The following is a 20,234-nucleotide window of genomic DNA, read 5'->3' as shown; positions in this document are numbered from 1 at the left end:
CAAGCTTACTGGGCTAACGTGTGGACTTGGCATTACACTCTCACCCGGCCAAAACGGTAATATTCGACAGTAATCGGTTTGCTTGCAATTTGGAACATAAACAACCTATACATGCTACCTTTTCTCTATGGTCTTACCCAAAGTGATATCGGAATTGTCAGAGTCCCTCTCACTACTTGGATCATCGGCAGTTTCGTTAGTCTTGTCGATGAAAATGTCATTTCCGGTTTTGACCGAGTTGGCATCGATGAGGTTGCTGACCAGGCAGTCGTAGACGAATAGAGGCAGTGTGATGGAGTGCCTGCTAGTGCTACACGTGTCACTAGTGCCACACGTGTCACCTGTGCGACTAGTGACACGTGCACCCACCGAACTGGTTCTAGCTCGAATCGAGGCGGTCGATTGGCGCATCATGTCCCACGAGTTGGCGCGCAGACGTGACGCCGGAAACTCTTCAGAGAAATCGGCTAGCACCTTTACATCCTGTCAATTCGAAATAAAATCATACAACTACACAATTTTCAAAACAAGAACAAAATTAAAAATAATAAAATATTAAAATATCGACTAGTAAATTTTATTTCCACCATAAATAAACAGAAATTTCTTTTTGGAAAAGTTGTTTTTGGAAATTAGCTGACATCAAGTAAGCGTGGCCAGGGTACTTAAGCTATCGTAATTTGAATAACACAAAATAGTTTGAGTCAAGTCCACATAACTGTATCGATGTTAGATAATCTAAACCTGCAGTGCAACATAATGAATTTAAAAAATTTTAAATTTTAATTTGAAATAAAACAATAACACATGTATTACCATTATCCTGTCTATATATTTCTTGAAAACCGAGTGTCGATGATATATTTCATGAAAAACCGAGTGTCGTTTATTTCAAACAGCCATTCCTTAGTTCCCTCGAAGTTCTCTGTTGTGTCTCTTCCTCTACTCTCCTCCATTTATAGGTCCATAGTATTACTAAGGATCTTGTTTTCAAATAAAATAATTTTCCTTTCCTCTCTTCTATCTAACTTCCATGTCTCAGCACCGTAGAACAATATTGGACTGATAATTGTTCAATAGATTTCAATTTTCGTTGTATGTGATAACAATTTTGAGGACATAAACTTGTTGCATGCATAGAAACATCTGTTTGCAAGGTTTAGCCTATTCTGTATTTCTGTGATTTATGGGGAGCCAGATGTAGTATGCGAGTTCAAGTGTAGAATGATCAGATGGGCTGGACATGTTTTGAGAAGAAAAGATGACAGCAATGTCAATCGAGTGTTGAAAAGAAATCCGTAAGGATGACGTGGAGAATCAAGAGAGGAGGAGGGGCTTTGTTGGTGCGGCTAAAAATCTACTTAGATATGTATGGCCATGGCAGTAAGTGGATAATTCCTGTAATAATCCTAGGTCTGATAGCTGTGGCTGTGGTGTGATCGAACGCGTTAATCACTACAAATACTTGGGAGTGGTACTAGATTCCAGGATGAGTTGGGAGCAACATGTTCAGTGTGTAAAGAACAGGCTTAGAAAATTATTGTATGCCTTCTCAGAGCTGAGCCATGTGTTAAGCTTGAGGCAAAGCAAAACCGTATATTTTGCCTATGTCCAGTCCATAGTACAATACGGAATCCTAGCTTGGGGTGGGGCCTCCACCACAGTTATTGAGCCTCTGGCGGTTACTCAAAGGGCAATTATAAAAACTATTCTAAAAAAAGATTACAGATATCCAACAATTCTTTTATTCACAGAGTTTCCAGTTCTAAATGTCAGACAGCTTTTTATTAAATCTTTGTTAATTCACATAAAAAAATACAAAACAGAGCTCTTAGGAGAAACTATCAATAATATCTATTCAACACGCTTCAGATCCAATTATAACTTTGAAATTCCCCAGCTGACACATGACTCGGAACTGACAAATCCTGCTTATCTGGCGCACGTCCTTTATAGGAATGTGCCTGACGATATTAAAGAAGCAGAGATATGCAGGTTGGCGGTGTACAGGAGGAGGGTGGACAGGTGGCTATACCATATTGGCTGGGAGATGTCCGAGCAGTTACTTCGATCCCGCTATGCACGATAATCAATCCAATCTAACCCAAAGTTTGATAAACCTACTTACACTTCCTTCATATTGTTATCTATCTTTTTCTAGTCTGAATTGTTAAGATATTGTATTTTTCCTTGTCCCACTCTCCCATTTACTTCAATCTTTTAACTTTTCATTTTATTAAATTTTGTTTTTCTTTTTGATTACTGGGAATTCATCAGGGACCCACGCACTGCGGTTCATGCATCTCTTGAAATCTGTTAATACATATAAATAAATGAATAATCAATCAAATTTTATGTCAAATGATGTGAAATTATAATTAAATCCTTAAAATTATCTAGAATTTAGGTGCATGCTAGATATGTAGGAATTATTATTGTTTTTAACTGATGTGTGAAAGACTGTTACCGTACTGAACTCCCCCCTACACACAGACGGATAGTCTTGTAGGGGGTTTCCTTGCATATTTTATAATACGTTTGTGTTATGTAACACTTCTGTAATTATTTGGGAAATAAATAATTTTTGAATTTGAATTTGAATATGAAGTAAGTATTCCTTCTTCGGCTGTTACAACTTTGGAGGGACTTTGTATAGGCTTCAAGTTTACAATACATTTTTGATTTACAGATTGAAAAAAATAGAGCATTATGCAGATATTAAGGGCCGCTTGCACAGTATATATTGCTAAACTCGATTGAGTTAATCGAGTTGTTAATCTGAAAGTTTAAACTTGAATCGGTTTTCTCAGAGCATTTACTAATCCAGTTTAAGTTAAACTAGTTTAGCGTTAAGTTGGTAATAGAATGTCATTGTTTATAATATCAGGAGGGCTGATTTTTACAGGAAATTTGTTATTTGTTTACAAACCATCAGTAAATTGAGGTTATGTAGCTACTATTACCTCGTACCAAATCCACAGAGCTGTGAGCTGTACGATAATCAAAGTGAAAAGCGAATCAAGAAGTTCTTCATAAAATGATGGAATGCTATATTACTACTATTAGATACAATTTATATTTAGTTGGCACCAAAAATATATTTTAGAATGTAAGAAAAAGTTATTTTGTTACGCTTAAATTTACTACGGTCTTCCTTGTTTATTAGAAATCTTTCGAAAGAAAAATATCTCTGTTATGTGTTTTCTAATCAAAGACCACTGTTAAAAATTGTCTTATTTTCATCAAGTAGTGTATTTAATCAGATACTAAATTGGCAGTTGCTTTACTCAAGCAAAACCGTTTAAAAAATTCTCTATCATCCCAGAAATTTATATGATTCGTTTTTTGCTTAATTCTTGTCAGTTTCCAAATTTATTCACAGTCATCTTTATCAATCGCATTAAAAACTTCTATCAATTCCCTATAATATTTTTTTACATTCAAATAACGATTCACTATAACCTAAATAATTATTATTATCGTCTACAGAAGCAATAAAAACAAACGACAAAGAATGATTTACTATCAGCTGTTTCCCCATCAAATCTTTACAGATTTCAAGTCAATCAAAATTATTTGGTTTAAACCTCCTGCTTTGGAGGTTTAAACTTTCCCAGAGTTTAAACTCAATACAGAGTTTAAACTGATACTGTGCAAACGGAATTTTAGTTTAAACCAAAAAATCAAGATTTGGTTTAAGCTTTAGCTTAAACTTACACTGTGCAAACGGCCCTAAGAGAAATAGTCCTACCTGAAATGAAGCTGGAACCAGTGTGAGGATGCACCGAGACGAGGAAAGCGCTTTGACAAAGCACTTCCACTGGACTGGCACTGGCGGAGTATTTGCACTTGCACTTGCACCGACTGCTTTTTGCCGTCTCTGCCAAGAGTGGTGCAGCTGTGGTCTCCTGGTATCCGCCTCCGGGTCACCATCTCCAGTCGCCCAACATATCATCCGCTTCCAATCTCCTATCATCGGCACTTCCAGAGCTTCGTTTGATCCTGTCTTGCTGGTTGATCCCTCTGAAAATTCTGTTCAATTCCAACAAATAATGTGAGTTTTGATTCAGAATTCTGTCATGGTTTGAATTATTTTATCTACTACAAAATGCGATCAACTCATTCTAATTCTAAAAACGTTATTCATTTATTTATTTAAGGAGACAACACCAAATGATGTCTGCTTCACAAATACACGAGGCTGCCCACAACCGGTAGGACATACATAACACTCATGTCGTCATACATTGTTGTGTCATCACAGCGAAAGGCTTCGAGCCAACATTTTCGAGGTTAGGTATTTGTATTTCCGATATTTTGTTGTTTATTTTCGGGTGAAAAAATACATTTTGAATGTTTACCTACCTTTCACTTCCTCTGCTAGTGATACATTATCTTTCTCTCTCTGTATGATCAAGTCGATTAGTTTTTTTGAGTCTTCTTTCGATAGACACATATCTCGATCATGTAGGTCTTTCAAGTTTTCATAGAACGTTTCCATGAGAAGGCAGTTGGGCATATCGGCTGAAGTCTTAGTTTCTACATTCCCAACTAGTTCTGTCAAAAAACATACAAATTGAATTAATACGAAATAATGAAAAAGGTAGATTTATTTTGCAAAAAATAATTATACAAATGGAATTAATACAGAATAAGAAAATTTATTTTTTAGATAGATTTATTTCGTAGAGGAAGCTCCAATAGCAGTAAGGGTAAGTATAGTGTGAAGGTGATTCCTGTAGGTGTACAGTAAGGGTGACACCAATACAGTAACGGTAAGGGTGAGACCATATTAAGCGTTTTTTTCAGACGGCGTTTTTAAAGTCGGCAGGGCAGGAAGCCCTCCGATTGGCTGATTAGTTTAGTGCCTGAAAAACGCTTAATATGGTCTCGCCCTAAGCATTAAAGTATGGGGAACCAGATTAAAAAAGTTAGCTTCAAGAAAATAAATAATATAATAGAATATATTTTATATTTAATAGAATATTTTCTTCATTGAGCACAGCAAATCAGAACATTATACAGTTGAATATCGTTATCAAAACTAATATTGATACATATTATAAAAATGTGAAGCCAACAATATAACAAATTTGAGTCAATACAATATCATTCATCACATGATAAAGCCCAATACCTACCTACACAACTAATCAAGATTTGAACTATTAAAATCTTCTACGGTGTATAGTGATTTGGATATAAGAAAACTATACAAAACTATAAGAAAACTTAACTATTCTCTCTTAAATTTATTCAAGTCAGTTAAAGTCCGCATTAAAGCGGTAATTTACATAATACAGGTAACTTACATAATGACAAAACACGACATCATTCAAAATGTGAACGAGGATATTAAATATAAGTATACTATAATATAAGAAACTATAATAAAAGCTACGGGTTCACATTAAATCCATCCAAAACAAATAAAATCTGTCAATAAGTAGTACACAATGGGCCATATGAATAAACTTGAGCATTTGCTTATACTTCTAAAATTCAATTCAATTCAATTTATTTGCCATATATACAAGATTTATACAATTACAAATTCACATAATAATTGGGTACATCATACAGAAATTCAGAATATACTCTATTCTAGAAATAATAAAAATAAATTAGATATAACATAACTGAAATCCCAGTTGTACTCATTTTACCGGCAGTAATTGCTAGCAGAGACACGTGTCTGATCGCTAGCAATGAATTCAGTTCAAATCATTGAAAGATTTTTTCTTATTTTTCCTTCTTGACTGAAACACAAAAAAAGAGCTTTGTTGAAATTCACAAAATCACAATTTCATTTTAGGTATTCACCAAATCAATCTATTATGTGTAATTTTATGATTAAAAGTCTATTTTGAAAAATATTCTAGTTTTTACCCATTCATCAATATCTTTTTAAGTTTTTTGTTTATTTTATGGGTGAATAAGTTTAAGGGAATCATATTAATCAGCATATTGCAGTTGTGTTCATACTGTCTTCTACTTACTGAAAGTCTGGAGAATCTGACCATGAGTTTCATTGTAATCGATGGACGAGTGTTGTAATTGAGAGCACAGATTGTTCGTAAATGTTTAGTTTTATTAATAGAAAGGGAAAAAAATATTGAGCATATGCTTCATTTTCTATGAATAAATGTGAGCAAAACCTCTTGCTCATGCTTATCAGAAAAATAGTTTGAGCATTAATTTGCTCGAAAGTAGAAGCTTATACTCAAAATTGTATCAATAAACTAGAGCATTTGCTCAACTTTTGAAGCAAATGCTTCAAAAAAGGTGAGTCTAGTCTAGAGCAGCTTTTCACCTTTTGCTCATAGTAAAATGGCTCTACTAATTCGTGTGAGAAAGAGGGAGCTATACCAGATACGATCACCACCAATAGTTGAGGACTATAAAACTCTTTTTAGATTCAACCATAATATAAATCACCATTATTCCTACAAAAGAATAAATACAAAAGATACCTATCGGATATAAAGATAGCCATCATAGAATAGGAAATAGGCATTTAAGAAGATGATAGTGTAGACGATTATAAGAAGGCTATTGAGATTATAAGATTATGCTGAAGATTATTATAGAGATGACATTTTTTCACACTATTATTTCAAAATCCAGAACTCAACTAACATAAAACTCTATTCATAGAGAACAGAGCAAACGACCAAACACAAGTAGTGTCTATACTTGCATATTTAGCGCTTACTTGTGCTATAAAAACAAAGTAAGGCCACAAATTAAATTCAATAAATAAATTCAATTTTATTGTCAGCCAGCCTAAAAAGCACAAGACAAAGTCACACAAATAGAACATGAAATAGACAGTCACACATTAAGAGACACATTGTTACTATTACATTGCTATTTAGATTACTTTTCCAAATATTATAAATAACAAAGACAATATTACATAATTTGGCAGCTAGTTCATACGTGCTAACAATAAGAATTAAGGTATGCTGATTCTGCTCTCGTAAAATTCACTTAATTTATAAAAAGGATTTTTTGCCAGCCAATCGTGCACCTATAATTTGAACAGTTTTAGGGGTGTTTGTTGGAGGTGTAGCGGTAACTTATTATACACCTTTTGCCCAACTGCTTCAAAACTGTTTAAAGATTTAGACAATCTTTGGTATTGAATATAGAGATCTGTCTATTGTTTCTGGTATTAACAGAGTGAACAGTATTTCTTAATTGATAACGATGCAGATTCTCCTTAGTGTATAACAAAACAGAATATATGTACTGATTTATTACTATCAGAATTTTATTATTTATGAATAAAGGCCTACAGTGTTCTAAATAAGGTGATTCCGTGATTATTCGCACGGCTTTTTTTTGTAGCAGGAGAATATCGTTAATGTGCGCTGAGTTTCCCCATAGAAGAATACCATAAGACATGAGACTGTGAAAGAAAGAAAAGTATGCTGTCCGTAAATATAATTTTGGTACCGTATTAGCGAGGCTTCTCAGCAGATAGATCACTCTACACAGCTTAGTGCTTACATATTTGACATGAGGCTCCCAAGTGAGTTTTGGATCTAAATGTACACCAAGAAATTTTATACTAGATGCGTTGAGAGTAGCTCCGTATTTCAAATTGAAATTTATTTTTTCTGTCTTATCTGAATTCAATACAAAGCCATTCGCCCTGAACCAGAGAGATGCTCGTTCCATCGTACTCTCCGTCTCTTGGATAAGGCCTCTCAAATCATTATTGGTGTGCAAGAATGTAGTGTCATCTGCGTAGAGCACCGTATCAGACCCTATGTAGGCAGGCAGATCATTTATCATAACAAGAAAAAGAAAAGGGCCAAGTATTGAACCTTGTGGCACGCCTGATTCTATATTTAACAATGAAGACTTATTATTATCACTGCCTACAGTCACCAATTGCGTACGGCTCGTTAGGTACGACCTCAAAAGCTTAAGGGCAATGTGCCCAGCTCCATAATACCTCAAGCAGAATCCCCGAATCCACACACTCGAAAGCTCGACTCAAGTCACAGAAGGTGGCTTGAGTGAAGCTTCCCTGCTCGAATGACTGCAGTACCCTTCTCGCCACTTTTTGAAGAGCATCCACTGTGGACCTTCCCCTCCTAAAGCCAAATTGACACTCATTCATTAGTTTGAACTCCTCGAAATGCTCAGATAACTGCATGTACATAATTGTTTCCAATATTTTTGCCAAGACCGGAACAATAGAAATGAGTCTATAGCTACTTGGACAGTTCTTGTCACCTTTTTTATAAATGGGCACAACCCTCGCCTTCTTCAGCTCTTCAGGGAACACTCCTTCCTTAAGACACTTGTTTAAACAGTGAGTCTGAGGCTCCACTATACTATCAATTATCTCCTTCAATAAATTAACAGATACTCCATAGACGTCTCTGCTACTCGAAGACTTGAAACCTTTTACTATACTTAAAACCAACTCAGGCAACACCTGACAGAAATTGAAACATTGTGGCAAACTTGGCCCGTTAATTGCTTGCATATCAATTCTAAAAGTGCTGGGTCCATTCACAGAGGCTCTGATTTCTCTAACTGACTGAATGAAAAAGTTGTTAAGTGTCTCCGGTTGCATAGTTATTGTCCGTCTTGATTCCTTGGCTACATTATTTATTGTCTTCCAGGCAGCCTTACATTTATTTTTTGAGTTTTCAATGGAGTTCTTATTATGTAACCTTTTAGCCTCTCTTATAGCGATTTTATACTCATTTCTACATTTGATATACGCTAGTCTAGTATCTATAGTTTGATATTTGTCATGTATAGTCAACAGCAACAATAAGTGTTCCTTAAGAGCCGACAGATACGGGGTGTACCAGTTATCATTTATATCGTGCTTGACCCTCATGTGACCATTATCTAAAACCTTACATTCACGTTGTGGAATACACTCATTAAATGCTTTAGTGAACTGATGAAAAAATCTCTGAAATGCATCATTAGCAGACAGCTCATTTCTATATAATAAATTAGACCAGTCACAATTATACAGTAGATTCTTAAATCTAAATATGTTGTCCTTATTAATAGGTCTAGTAACTACTATCTTAAAATGACTACCGCCTACAACAGTTGCATCATTATGACATTCAATTGTCAAGAAATGATGGTCTGAGTGACTAAATGATACTACTTTATTGGTAGTAGCAGCATTCCAAACATTAGTGAAAATGTTGTCCAGACAGGCATTCCCTCTAGTATTCTCGCTATTCGAATAAATCATATTGTGCTGTCTTAGCAAATTTATTAGTTCAGTTGTGCTCCGTTGGTTTTTCTTAACATCAAATTCAGAATTTATGTCACCCCCTATAAATATTTGAAAATTTTTAAATTCAGGTCTATGTAAAAAGTCTAAAAGCTTCTCCATGTTTTCTAAAAATATTTTTGGCTTTCCATTTGGAGACCTGTACAGAGAGACAATCACCAGTCTGGTGATGCGATTTACCACACCTGTTACTTCGAAATCCAACTCTTTGCAGAGAAAGTCACAATTTAAAGACTCGAACGAGTCATTCGAACTTATACTGTATATAGCTACACCACCTCTCATGTGTTGTATCCTACAAAACCCGTTCAACAAGCAATAATCATTCAGTTTAACAAAAGATAATTCATCCCTTCTACACCAGTGCTCGCTAATTCAGATAATACCAATATTGTTATCCAGTGCAAATTCATTCATAATTAAATCTTTGTTAATGAAATCCTGAACGTTAATGAAACCCATCTTCAACCCTGATCTATTAGTTGCCTCAACGCTTAGCTCCATTGTGAGACTCGACTCTACTCTAAAAAATTAAGTGCTATCGGTGGAGATGATTCCAAATTTGATAGTTGAATGTCAATGTATTTAATAATGCTGTCACTAACATATTTCTTCCCCTGCTTATTTAGATGCATAAATCTAAAGACGTATGGCATATTTTTCCTATATTACTAATATCAATAAAACTACAGTTTGAGAACAGATTACAAATTTGTTGCATCTTCTTGTTAGTCTGTGCTATCGCCTTATTAACACATGACCAGACCGCCAAGTCATATCGATGAGGAATGGAGAAAACAATAACATTAGTTCTGTAGAGATACGCCAAATTCTTCCGTAGCGCCAACAGCACGTCTCCCGCCTCATTCTTGGACACATCGTTTGAGCCAGCTTGAATCACTAGAAAGTCTCTTTCACCGTAATCTGCTAAATTCTCTGGTAGTACGTCATGAAATTTAGCGCCAGGTTTGACAAATGAAGTGAAACTGTGATTGCTTTTCCTTGTAAATTCACTTCTCACATCCTTTCCTTGACTATCTGCGTAGTGATGGACTTTAATATTAGAAGATGAATCTATTGAGCTCGTTCTATCAGAATTTTGTGCATAAGATTAGATTTATTATGTATAGAGCCGCTGGACTGAGGTTTCAATTCACATCCACCCTCAGAATGAGCACCGTCGAGTTCTGATTGGGTGAAAATGGGCGGCTTGTCGATCCCTGAAAGTTTCTCCTCAAGGCACTCTTTTGATTTCACAAATAACTCATCGTATAGTGTCCTCCATTTATTTATCTCAATTTTATCTAGTGCTTTCTCGTTCCTCAGAGCAAGATTGTCCGCCTCCAAAGTTTCAATTGAAGTGGACATTGAGAGGACTCTATCAGACAATGACTTTTTCTCAGCCTTGAGTAATAAAATTAACTCATTTAATTCACAACTTTCAGACTGGCTTCTAGTTTTTATTTGTTCAATCTCATTTGTCATATTACTTGAGAAAGCTATCAGATCATCTCTCTGTTGCAAGAGCTCCAATTCTCGCAGGCTCCGATCCTCATCAACACTGACCGTCCTAGCTGTAGGAGTATTAACACCCATATCACATACCACCGGGGTGTTTGACACACTATTTTCCCGACTAGAGGATTTTATTGGAGAAATTAAGCCACTTCCATCAAGCGAGATATCGCGCCTACCACCTCTGACATCCTTATCATTGCCATCTGGGACCGTATTTGCCACAACCCTCGCATAGCTATGGGCTCCGCCATATTCAACAATACTCCCAATGCTGGTGTCCGTTTCAAACTCGCGGAACACCCCACCTTGAGACAGCGCCATGCAATATTCCCATTAGCCAACGAGCTATCCCGTCTGTAACTGTAACCGTCGGTTTTTATGCCCTGATTCCCCTTTTTTGTTTGAAATTTTTCAATGAAACTCGACATTTTAGTGTGGGATATGACGATCGGGAAGGCAGAAGAGAGAAGGACACCCAGAAAAGGATCAGCAGAAAGGAAAACCAAGGACTGCCAAGAGAGCTGTCAAGGCCAAGGACATGGAAGCTCCTGATTTGATGGGAATAATTATTAGGATATCATAAATTATAATTCCATTCCAAGTTTATAATCTGACAATCCTCATATACAGGGTATTAATAGATGAAATGAGTGGTCTCCCTTATCAACTTAATTCCACCATCAAAATAATAAATCACTCTGAATCCGAATCACCCGCATCTGGAAAAACAGCTGATAATGAAACTGCTCAGATAGAAATGTTGTCATGGATACGAGGAAACACGCAACAGTTGGAACAGCTGAAAAGTAACGGCATTTTGACAACCAGAGATAAACTCTCTATTCTCGCTATCTGCTTCTCGATGTTGGTGTTATCACTTCGGTTCACAACAGACGACAAAATTTACTCAGTAGTTGTTTACTGCTCGTATCGTACTCATCAGGCAAATACTGGCAATTAGAAATGGCCGAAATCCTCCAAGATCGAGTGAAAAGTACACGCTCTTCGCCAGATTATTGATATTGTCTACTTACAGTTTGTGACTGTGATGATAAAACAGTTGTAATATTTATAATCTGTTATCTCTGTTACTAAGACACATATTTAATGTCGAATAAAGCTTGTGTTGAGTCCAATTCTATTACAATTTATTCGACATTAAAAATTAAATAAATTGGTCCGAAAAGAAAAACGAGTAAACGTCAAGATTTAGTCAGTGAAGGAGAAAACGATTCGCAAAACCAAATGCTTGGAAAAATACTGAAACCAACAGTTTTATCGATTGACCAAGATTCAGATGAAGCACCGAAAACGTGGAGACATTGGAAGGTAACATTTTTAAACTTCTTAAAAAACAGTTCAATCCCGAAAAAGGATGAATTGAATGTTTTGATCAATTATGTGTCACCGAATATTTTTGAAAGTATTTGCAATTGTATATCATTTGAAGAAGCTATAACAACTCTTGAAGAAAGCTTTATAAAACCTCAAAATGTAGTACATGCACGTTACTGCTTATCTAAAGCAAAACAAACCCATGGAGAATCAATTGATCAATTCTATAATAAACTAAAACGGCTAAGTTTACCATGTAACTTTCAAGCAGTCACGGCTAACGATAACAAAAGTGAATATATCCAAGACGCGTTCATCTCCGGATTAGAATCATCGAAAATCAGACAACATCTTTTCGAAATGAAATCGCTAACTTTGCAAGACGCTATCTCACAAGCACGAATGTTAGAGAATGCTGAAAACATTGCTAAAGAATACGAAACCAGTTCAGAATATGTTGACACAGTCCTAGCAAACGAGAATAAAAATACCGAGAAAACGACTTTAGTCCGTAATTCTTACCAAAAGAAGATTCAATGCAGATTTTGTGGCTATAATAATCATACTGATAATAGCCAATGCCCAGCAAAAGGACAACCATGCCTAACTTGTAATCGAATAGGCCATTTTTCAAAAGTATGCAGAGCACGAAACGATAAAAAAAACCAAATGGTATCTGCCACAGTAATTTCAGCAGCAAATACCAGCACTGACCTCTCAAAATGTCTTGTTCCTATACGTGTTAATGGAATAGATACATTGGCACTATTACACACTGGGAGCACAGCAAGTTTTATAGATAAGAAACTAGTAGTACAATCGAAGATGAAAACTATGCCATATTCCAATTTGATTACATTTGCTTCAAGTGCCTGCAACACTGAAACAACTGAGTGCACTTTGAGTGAAATATAATTCCAGAATGAAGAATATAATGATTTTCCTTTGATCGTATTGAACAAATGTTGCGCTAGTGTAATTTTGGGACAAGATTTTCTAAAGAACTTTTCATCCATCACTTTTGATTTCGGTGGATCTAAAGCAGCACTACAACTGAATGAAGACAATGACGCAAGAAGGCCTACTTATGAAATTAAAAAGTGTGCTCTAGCCCAAGCTACAGTAGAACCTGTCTCATTGTTTCGTGATCTTCAACCGGACTGTCGGCCTATAATAACTAAATCGAGACGACATTCAGAAGAGGATTACTTGTTTATGATGAATGAAGTCAAACGGCTTAAAGATGCTGATATTATAGAAAATAGTCATTCTTCTTGGAGAGCTCAAGCATTTGTTACTTCGAGAGAGAACCAAAAGAAACGTATGGTGATTGACTATTCACAGACCATCAACAAATTCACGAATTTGGATGCCTACCCACTACCACTAATGGAAGAATTAGTCAATAAGGTAGCGCAATATAAAATATTATCATCTATTGACCTGAAATCTGCCTATCACCAGATACCAATCTTGCCTGAGGAAAGGCATTTCACCGCATTTGAAGTTGGACACAAACTGTATCAATTCAAAAGAATTCCGTTCGGAGTCACGAATGGAGTAGCTGCTTTCCAGAAAGTGATTGATCAAATCATAGAACGAGAAAATTTGACATCATGTTATGCCTATTTAGATGATATTATTGTATGCGGAAGGACCCAAGAAGAACATGATGAAAATTTAGAAAATTTCTGGAGAGCAACAGAAAAATATGGCCTCACGATTAATGAAGAAAAGTGTAAAATATCTATGGAGAATTTAACCTTTCTGGGATTCGAAATTGGTCAGGGTATGATTAAGCCCGATCCAGATCGATTGAAACCACTCCTTGACTTACCAGCTCCAAAAAATCAGAAAGAATTGAAGCGTGTCCTTGGAATGCTTGCACACTACTCCAAATGGATAAAAGAATTTTCAAAAAAGATCCATCCACTTGTGCATAATACTCACTTCCCGTTGAATGAAGAATGCAGAAATATATTTGAATCATTAAAGAAAGAAATAGGATCTGCAGTTCTAGTGCACATTGATGAAAAAGTCCCGTTCACTTTGGAAACTGATGCCTCAGATTACGCTATTGGAGCAGTATTAACACAGAATGAGAGACCAGTGGCGTTTTTCTCAAGAACTCTTTCCACATCTGAAACTAGGCACTCTGCAGTGGAAAAAGAAGCTTATGCCATTGTGGAATCAATCAGGAAATGGCGACATTACTTACTTGGACGAGAATTTACACTTATCACAGACCAGAAATCAGTTTCATTCATGTTTAGTAATAAACAAACCAGCAAGATTAAGAATGACAAAATCCAACGATGGCGCCTTGAATTGTCAGAATATAAGTTCAATATAATTTATAGAGTTGGAAAAGAGAATATACCAGCAGATACACTATCAAGAGTCTGTGCCACTGTTGGATGCCATACAGATATAAAGAAACTGATAAAAATTCATGAGGACCTGTGTCATCCAGGAGCTACTCGACTCCATCATTGGACCAAAACAAAGAACTTACCATATTCAATAGATGATGTAAAAGAAGTATGTTCCAAATGTATTACATGTTCTGAAATGAAACCACGCTATGCCAAAGGAACTGGCCGCCTTATCAAAGCAACTCGACCATTCGAACGTCTTAATATGGATTTCAAAGGCCCACTACAATCAAGTTCAAGGAACAAGTATATTTTAGTTCTTATAGACGAATATTCCAGATTCCCATTTGCCTTCCCCTGTCCTGACATGACTACTAATACAGTAATAAAACACCTTACATCACTATTCTCTCTTTTTGGTGTACCGTCTTACATACATTCCGATAGAGGAACATTGTTTATGTCATCAGCTTTGAAAAATTTCCTACTATCAAAAGGAATTGCCAGCAGCAGAACATCGCCCTATAATCCAGCCGGTAATGGGCAAGTCGAACTGTACAATGGAGTTATATGGACAAGTGTGATGCTAGCCCTAAAATCGAGAGGTTTGAACAACAGTCACTGGGAACAAGTTCTCCCCGATGCCCTTAACTCTATTCCTTCCCTATTATGCACAAGCACCAACTGCACACCACATGAGCGGATGTTTTTACATGCAAGAAACTCAAGTAATGGAAAACCATTACCAACCTGGCTATTGACACCTGGACCAGTATGGTTGAAGAAGATGACAAAAAACTCAAAACAAGAATCGCAAGTTGAAAAAGTTGAATTAATCGAGAGTAACCCTGAATATGCGTTTGTTCGCCACAACGACGGCAGAGAATCAACAGTCTCACTTCGCTCGCTCGCCCCATACCCCATGAGTGCCGATTGATATTAAGGGGGGAAGATTGTGATGATAAAACAGCTGTAATATTTATAATCTGTTATCTCTGTTACTAAGACACATATTTAATGTCAAATAAAGCTCGTGTTGAGTCCAATTCTATTACAGTGACCAGTGGATATCATCAAAAGGTAAACTAGAACTTAATAACTCACTTGATAATAACAAGTTGTCAACTATTCCACTTTGAATACTTCAATATTACAAGAAATACGGAGCCACAGATTTGAGCACTAACAAGGCAGCCCAGTGCTACCAACTCCCTTTTATATAATTAACTATTTATATTCTGCTTTTATATTGTAGACTACTTTAATGTTGTTAAATCGAGATTCTGGAGATAGCTCACCAGAAGATGAAGTATTCTGAGTTGGGTACTTGTGCTGTGTGAATCGTCATTGATACAGCTTGTATTTTATACATTGCAGGATTTAACATATTTTTTTATAGGTTAAACTTGAATCAATATAAATTATTGACTGTAGTTTTTACACTTGTGTTAGCTGTATAGCTTGTGTACTCTTTCCCCGCGCACGGATCAACAGTCCATGCGGGGAAATAATTATTCTATTCTATATTGTAAATTATTTTCATATTGGAATAAAGAAATTGAATTGAATTGTATTGAATTGAATTGAGATACACTCAAAGCTGGCGTTTTCCAACGTTTTTCTATATTTTTCGGTTTTTCAGAACTTTATGGACAGAAATTGTTTAAATCTGTTCCACAGGTCCGTGTAATTTTTTTCAAGTTCAGAGTAAGTTGTTTTTCCAGGGGTTTCAGGAACAACTGAATTTGAAAGTGTAAACTTGAGGTAATGGTGGTGATAAATCAGAGGGATTCTTTTCTCCAGTTTTTCATTTAGTTTTCTATGCATATTTCTTCATTTTTCGGAAAATTCATACTTGAGAGAGTTTGATATGAATGTTTTGTAAGTTAACCATGTCATTCCTATAATCACGTATAAGCCTGTGGTACTTTTCTGTAAGTTGTGTAATTCTCATTGATTAAATAAATAAATTCCTATCTCGAATTTTAAAGGCCTGAACTGAATACAATAATTTTCATAATATCTCAACAAAGTCTCTACAGAGAAATATTTATTCATACCAATAGAAACACGATTTTTTCCATCCTGCACTACATAATTTGAATCAAACAGTTCCTGAAAGTCTCTTTTGACTTTTTGATGGAAAGGAGCATGCCCATATGAAAAATGCAGACGAGCGAAGCGAGCCAGCCGGCTAGTCTCAAATAGTTCCATCGCTAAAACCTATAATATTGTATTTTGAAATTTTTCAATTCACTCAAGTTTTTTATATTATTGCTGCTGGATCCTCCTTGATCCGCCACTGCCTGTAATTCCATGACCCCTGAACCCCGGCAGTGTCAATGGGACTCACTTTGCTCGCCTGCAAATCCCACTGAAACGAATCTCTCTTGTACATCATATCAGTCAAAAGGGGTTTGAACTTTCTTTACTCGCTTGTTGTTTTGAAATGTGGCTCTTGGATAAGAACATAAAAATATGATCCAATACCTAAGCTGAACCTCATTATGAAGTTTGAACTATTGGTTCTTGAAAAATGTGATATAACTCTTAAAAAAGCTAAGAATGACTGGGAAAACCAGGTGTGATTTGAGGAAATCCATAGAGTAAGTGCATGAAATATATATATGTCAGTTTACTCGCAAAAACTCCGCCACTCAGAGCGAGCGAGGAGCTTGGTAGTCGGGTTTGGTGACAACAAGCAAGCTCCTTGCACGCTAGCGTCAACTAGTCTCCCCGAAAGTAAACCCCCTACTGGTTCAGAGGGGACTAGTTGTCGGGACCGTAGACGACAACTAAGCTCCACGGTCGCTGACGACAACTAGTCTCCCCATCAGTAAAGCTCCTCTTTCAGGAGCCTAGTTGACGCCGTCAGTAAATCCCCTCGAATGTGGTTTCAAAAGGAGCTTTACTGTCGGGGAGACTAGTTGTCGGGGAGACTAGTTGGCGCGTTCCCCCTTAGATACCTCATCCCTGCAGTTGTTACCCTGCTCATATGCTTTGATAAGATATAAAAGAGCATCTGCTGCTTATGGAAAGATACATTAAAGCTTCTTGTGTATCTTTTCGGATGCAACCCGTTGCTTTTGAGAAGATAGGCCTACAAAAGAGGATCTGTTGCTTATGGAAAGATACATTTTCAAACATATGTTGGATGTTTTTGAATGGTTAGTATATTGTATTCTAGTGGCCCTCCGCCGATAGGCAAAGCTACACACTGAACTCTATACTAACTGCAATGGACTAGCAACACAAAGAAAGTGAGGCAGCTGGTAAAGATAATCAACCCGCATTGCTGTGGGATTCGTTATTTTGTAACACATTGGCTCTTATGGAAAAATGCATTGCACAGTTTCAATTTCTATTTTATTTCTATATTGTAAGTCTTATTCCATGGAAGCGTTATTTTTCCTTTATTAAGCAGTTCATTGTTAACTTATTGAGAGCAAAAATAATGAAATAGGTTGAATATGAATAAAGAAAAGATTTTTTCATTTGTGACTGCAGTAGTTTTAGTATTGTCAACTTTTCACAAGCAAGGGAATAACTTTGGGCCAGATTTCAGAGAAGCGTATCATTTATTTATTTTTATTTATTTAACAATGATTGTGATGAGTTTGACAATATCGCTCTCATTGCAAAAGGTAGCAGTGCATGGATTCAATCTAAGTTCGAAGCTCTAGTTTAGATTTGTCAATTCTAAAAAAGTAAATTAATATAAATAATATGTTTTAGTACGTTTGGGCTAGAAAAATGATCGAAAGTATTAGGAGTGATAAATAGCTGTGGGTGAGTGATTATTTAGAAACCGGCCTGCAGTGACAGTTCATTTTGAGGTTAAAGACTGGGAAGTGAGTACAAAACTGAAATCTATTTTCGTAAGTAACTTCATAATTCTCATTAAAGTTGAATATTAAACAAAGAAAAACAATGAACTGTTCAGTTTGCGATAAAGATCTACCGGATGATAATGATTTTATTAGGCCTACCTGCAGCAGGTGTCAGTCTGGTTTACATTCTAGAAGAAGAGGAAGAAGAAGGAGAAGAAGAAGAGGAAGAAGAAGGAGAAGAAGAAGAGGAAGAAGAAGGAGAAGAAGAAGGAGAAGAAGAAGAGGAAGAAGAAGGAGAAGAAGAAGGAGAAGAAGAAGGAGAGGAAGATGATACTCTCTCTCTCTCTTGTCATGCTCTAGTTAATATAGTCATGGCTAATTACATTTAGTCATGCTCAATTACATTTAGTCATAGTCTATTTGATGATTAATAGTAGAGAGAGATATGTGTGTGAGAGAGAGGTAATCTACTGACAGATTCAAGTGAAACGAACTTAACTGAAACATGTTCTTGACAATGGGTTGTACACACAACGAATGTTATATTTTTAATGTTTCCAAATACACTTGTATCTTTAAACTCTCTAGAGAGCGAACTATGATCTTTTACATTTTTTATCGGCAATGTCATATAAGCATTTCCAGAGATCATTAGAATTATTAACAATAGCTAATGATTCATCATTATTTGAACAACCATAATGGAAATGACCGGTTTCTAATGCATCCAATAATTCAAAAATTTCAGATAGAATTGGAAAGTGAAGATTTTCTGTTTTTGTTAATGCAAGATCACTCACCTCATCACCCGTTGAAAATTTAATATTCTTTGCAATTAGATCAAATTCATTGAATGAAATTGTCATCAAGAGACGAGATAGTTTCTTGAACTTTGAAAAGCTATAACAATCAACCATATTTTTCAGTTGAGTGTATGTACAGGTGAAACGCGATAAGAAACTACTTGTATCTGCACACTTATTGCATTGAGCTTCAACGCATGTGAGATCTTTTCAGCTCAACTAACAAAGCAATACTGAAGGATTAAACTTAGACATTGTAGGTACAATGAAAACAATCGAGTATACACTAGAAATTTATTTACACAATTCACTACAATTGTTCATCACTTCCTCTTCAATTTTTATTAGTTTACTAACAGACAGTTTATGAGGTCTGTAATAGCATAGATAATCATTTATATCGTTCAAATTCACTGTGTTTAAGAAAATGTCTTTTAGTTGTTTCACCAAATGATGATTTTCATGAGTTGAATGTTTAATTGCAATTTCACAGGCGTCATACCAATCAATACACTCTTCTAACCTCATTTCCAATTCACTATCAGCTTGCATCCACTTGCACGGGTCCATGATGAGCAAATGAAGAAACTATACATATGTCGGTACTAATATAGAGAAATTAAACGGTTCCTGTGCCTTCCCTCCAATACAACATACACGAGCAGTATGATATTTCAATGCTTGCTTACAATAAACACATTGAATTTCTTCTCCGTTATAGAAAAAGCCATATCTTGCAAAGTTTTTCTTTTCTGTATTTGAATAGAATTGACATTTTTTCATGCTAAGCATTCTATTGTTTTCACACATGAAATTTGGAGATGAGTCCATATTTTTCATTATCAAAGTATTGTAATGAACCGCTGCGAATAACGCACATCGACCGTGCGGATTGCGATGATGAATTTCACAGGCATTATAACACCAAGAACTTGTAAAGTAGTTGAAATTTGGTTTCTCAATTTCATCCGGTAAACAACATACGTTTTTGTGTAACCTTCTAAGAAACTTAGCTTTCTCTGTACCTTTTGTGTAGATTTTATCATATCCTTCAAGATAAGATATCAATAATTCGTCTGTATAAATA

At 35.9% G+C, this 20,234-nt stretch overlaps 1 protein-coding gene across 1 annotated transcript in view; it reads right to left on the bottom strand.

Annotated features, from left to right (window-relative positions):
• Nucleotides 1–4,558, bottom strand: part of LOC111049408 (KICSTOR complex protein SZT2) — a 123,537-nt gene extending 118,979 nt beyond the window's left edge. Inside the window, exons 1-3 of the mRNA XM_039442183.1 lie at nt 4,366–4,558; nt 3,752–4,032; nt 138–483 (exon numbers count right to left, since the gene is read on the bottom strand). Coding sequence (XP_039298117.1) covers nt 138–483; nt 3,752–4,032; nt 4,366–4,519 — 781 coding nt within the window. The 5' untranslated portion in view covers nt 4,520–4,558. The remainder of the gene's footprint in view (nt 1–137; nt 484–3,751; nt 4,033–4,365) is intronic.
• Nucleotides 4,559–20,234: the final 15,676 nt, after the last annotated feature.

The sequence above is a fragment of the Nilaparvata lugens genome, chromosome X, assembly GCF_014356525.2.
Source record: "Nilaparvata lugens isolate BPH chromosome X, ASM1435652v1, whole genome shotgun sequence".
In the NCBI taxonomy this organism is placed as follows: Eukaryota; Metazoa; Arthropoda; class Insecta; order Hemiptera; family Delphacidae; genus Nilaparvata; species Nilaparvata lugens.
This window is presented reverse-complemented; position numbering and strand designations above follow the sequence as displayed.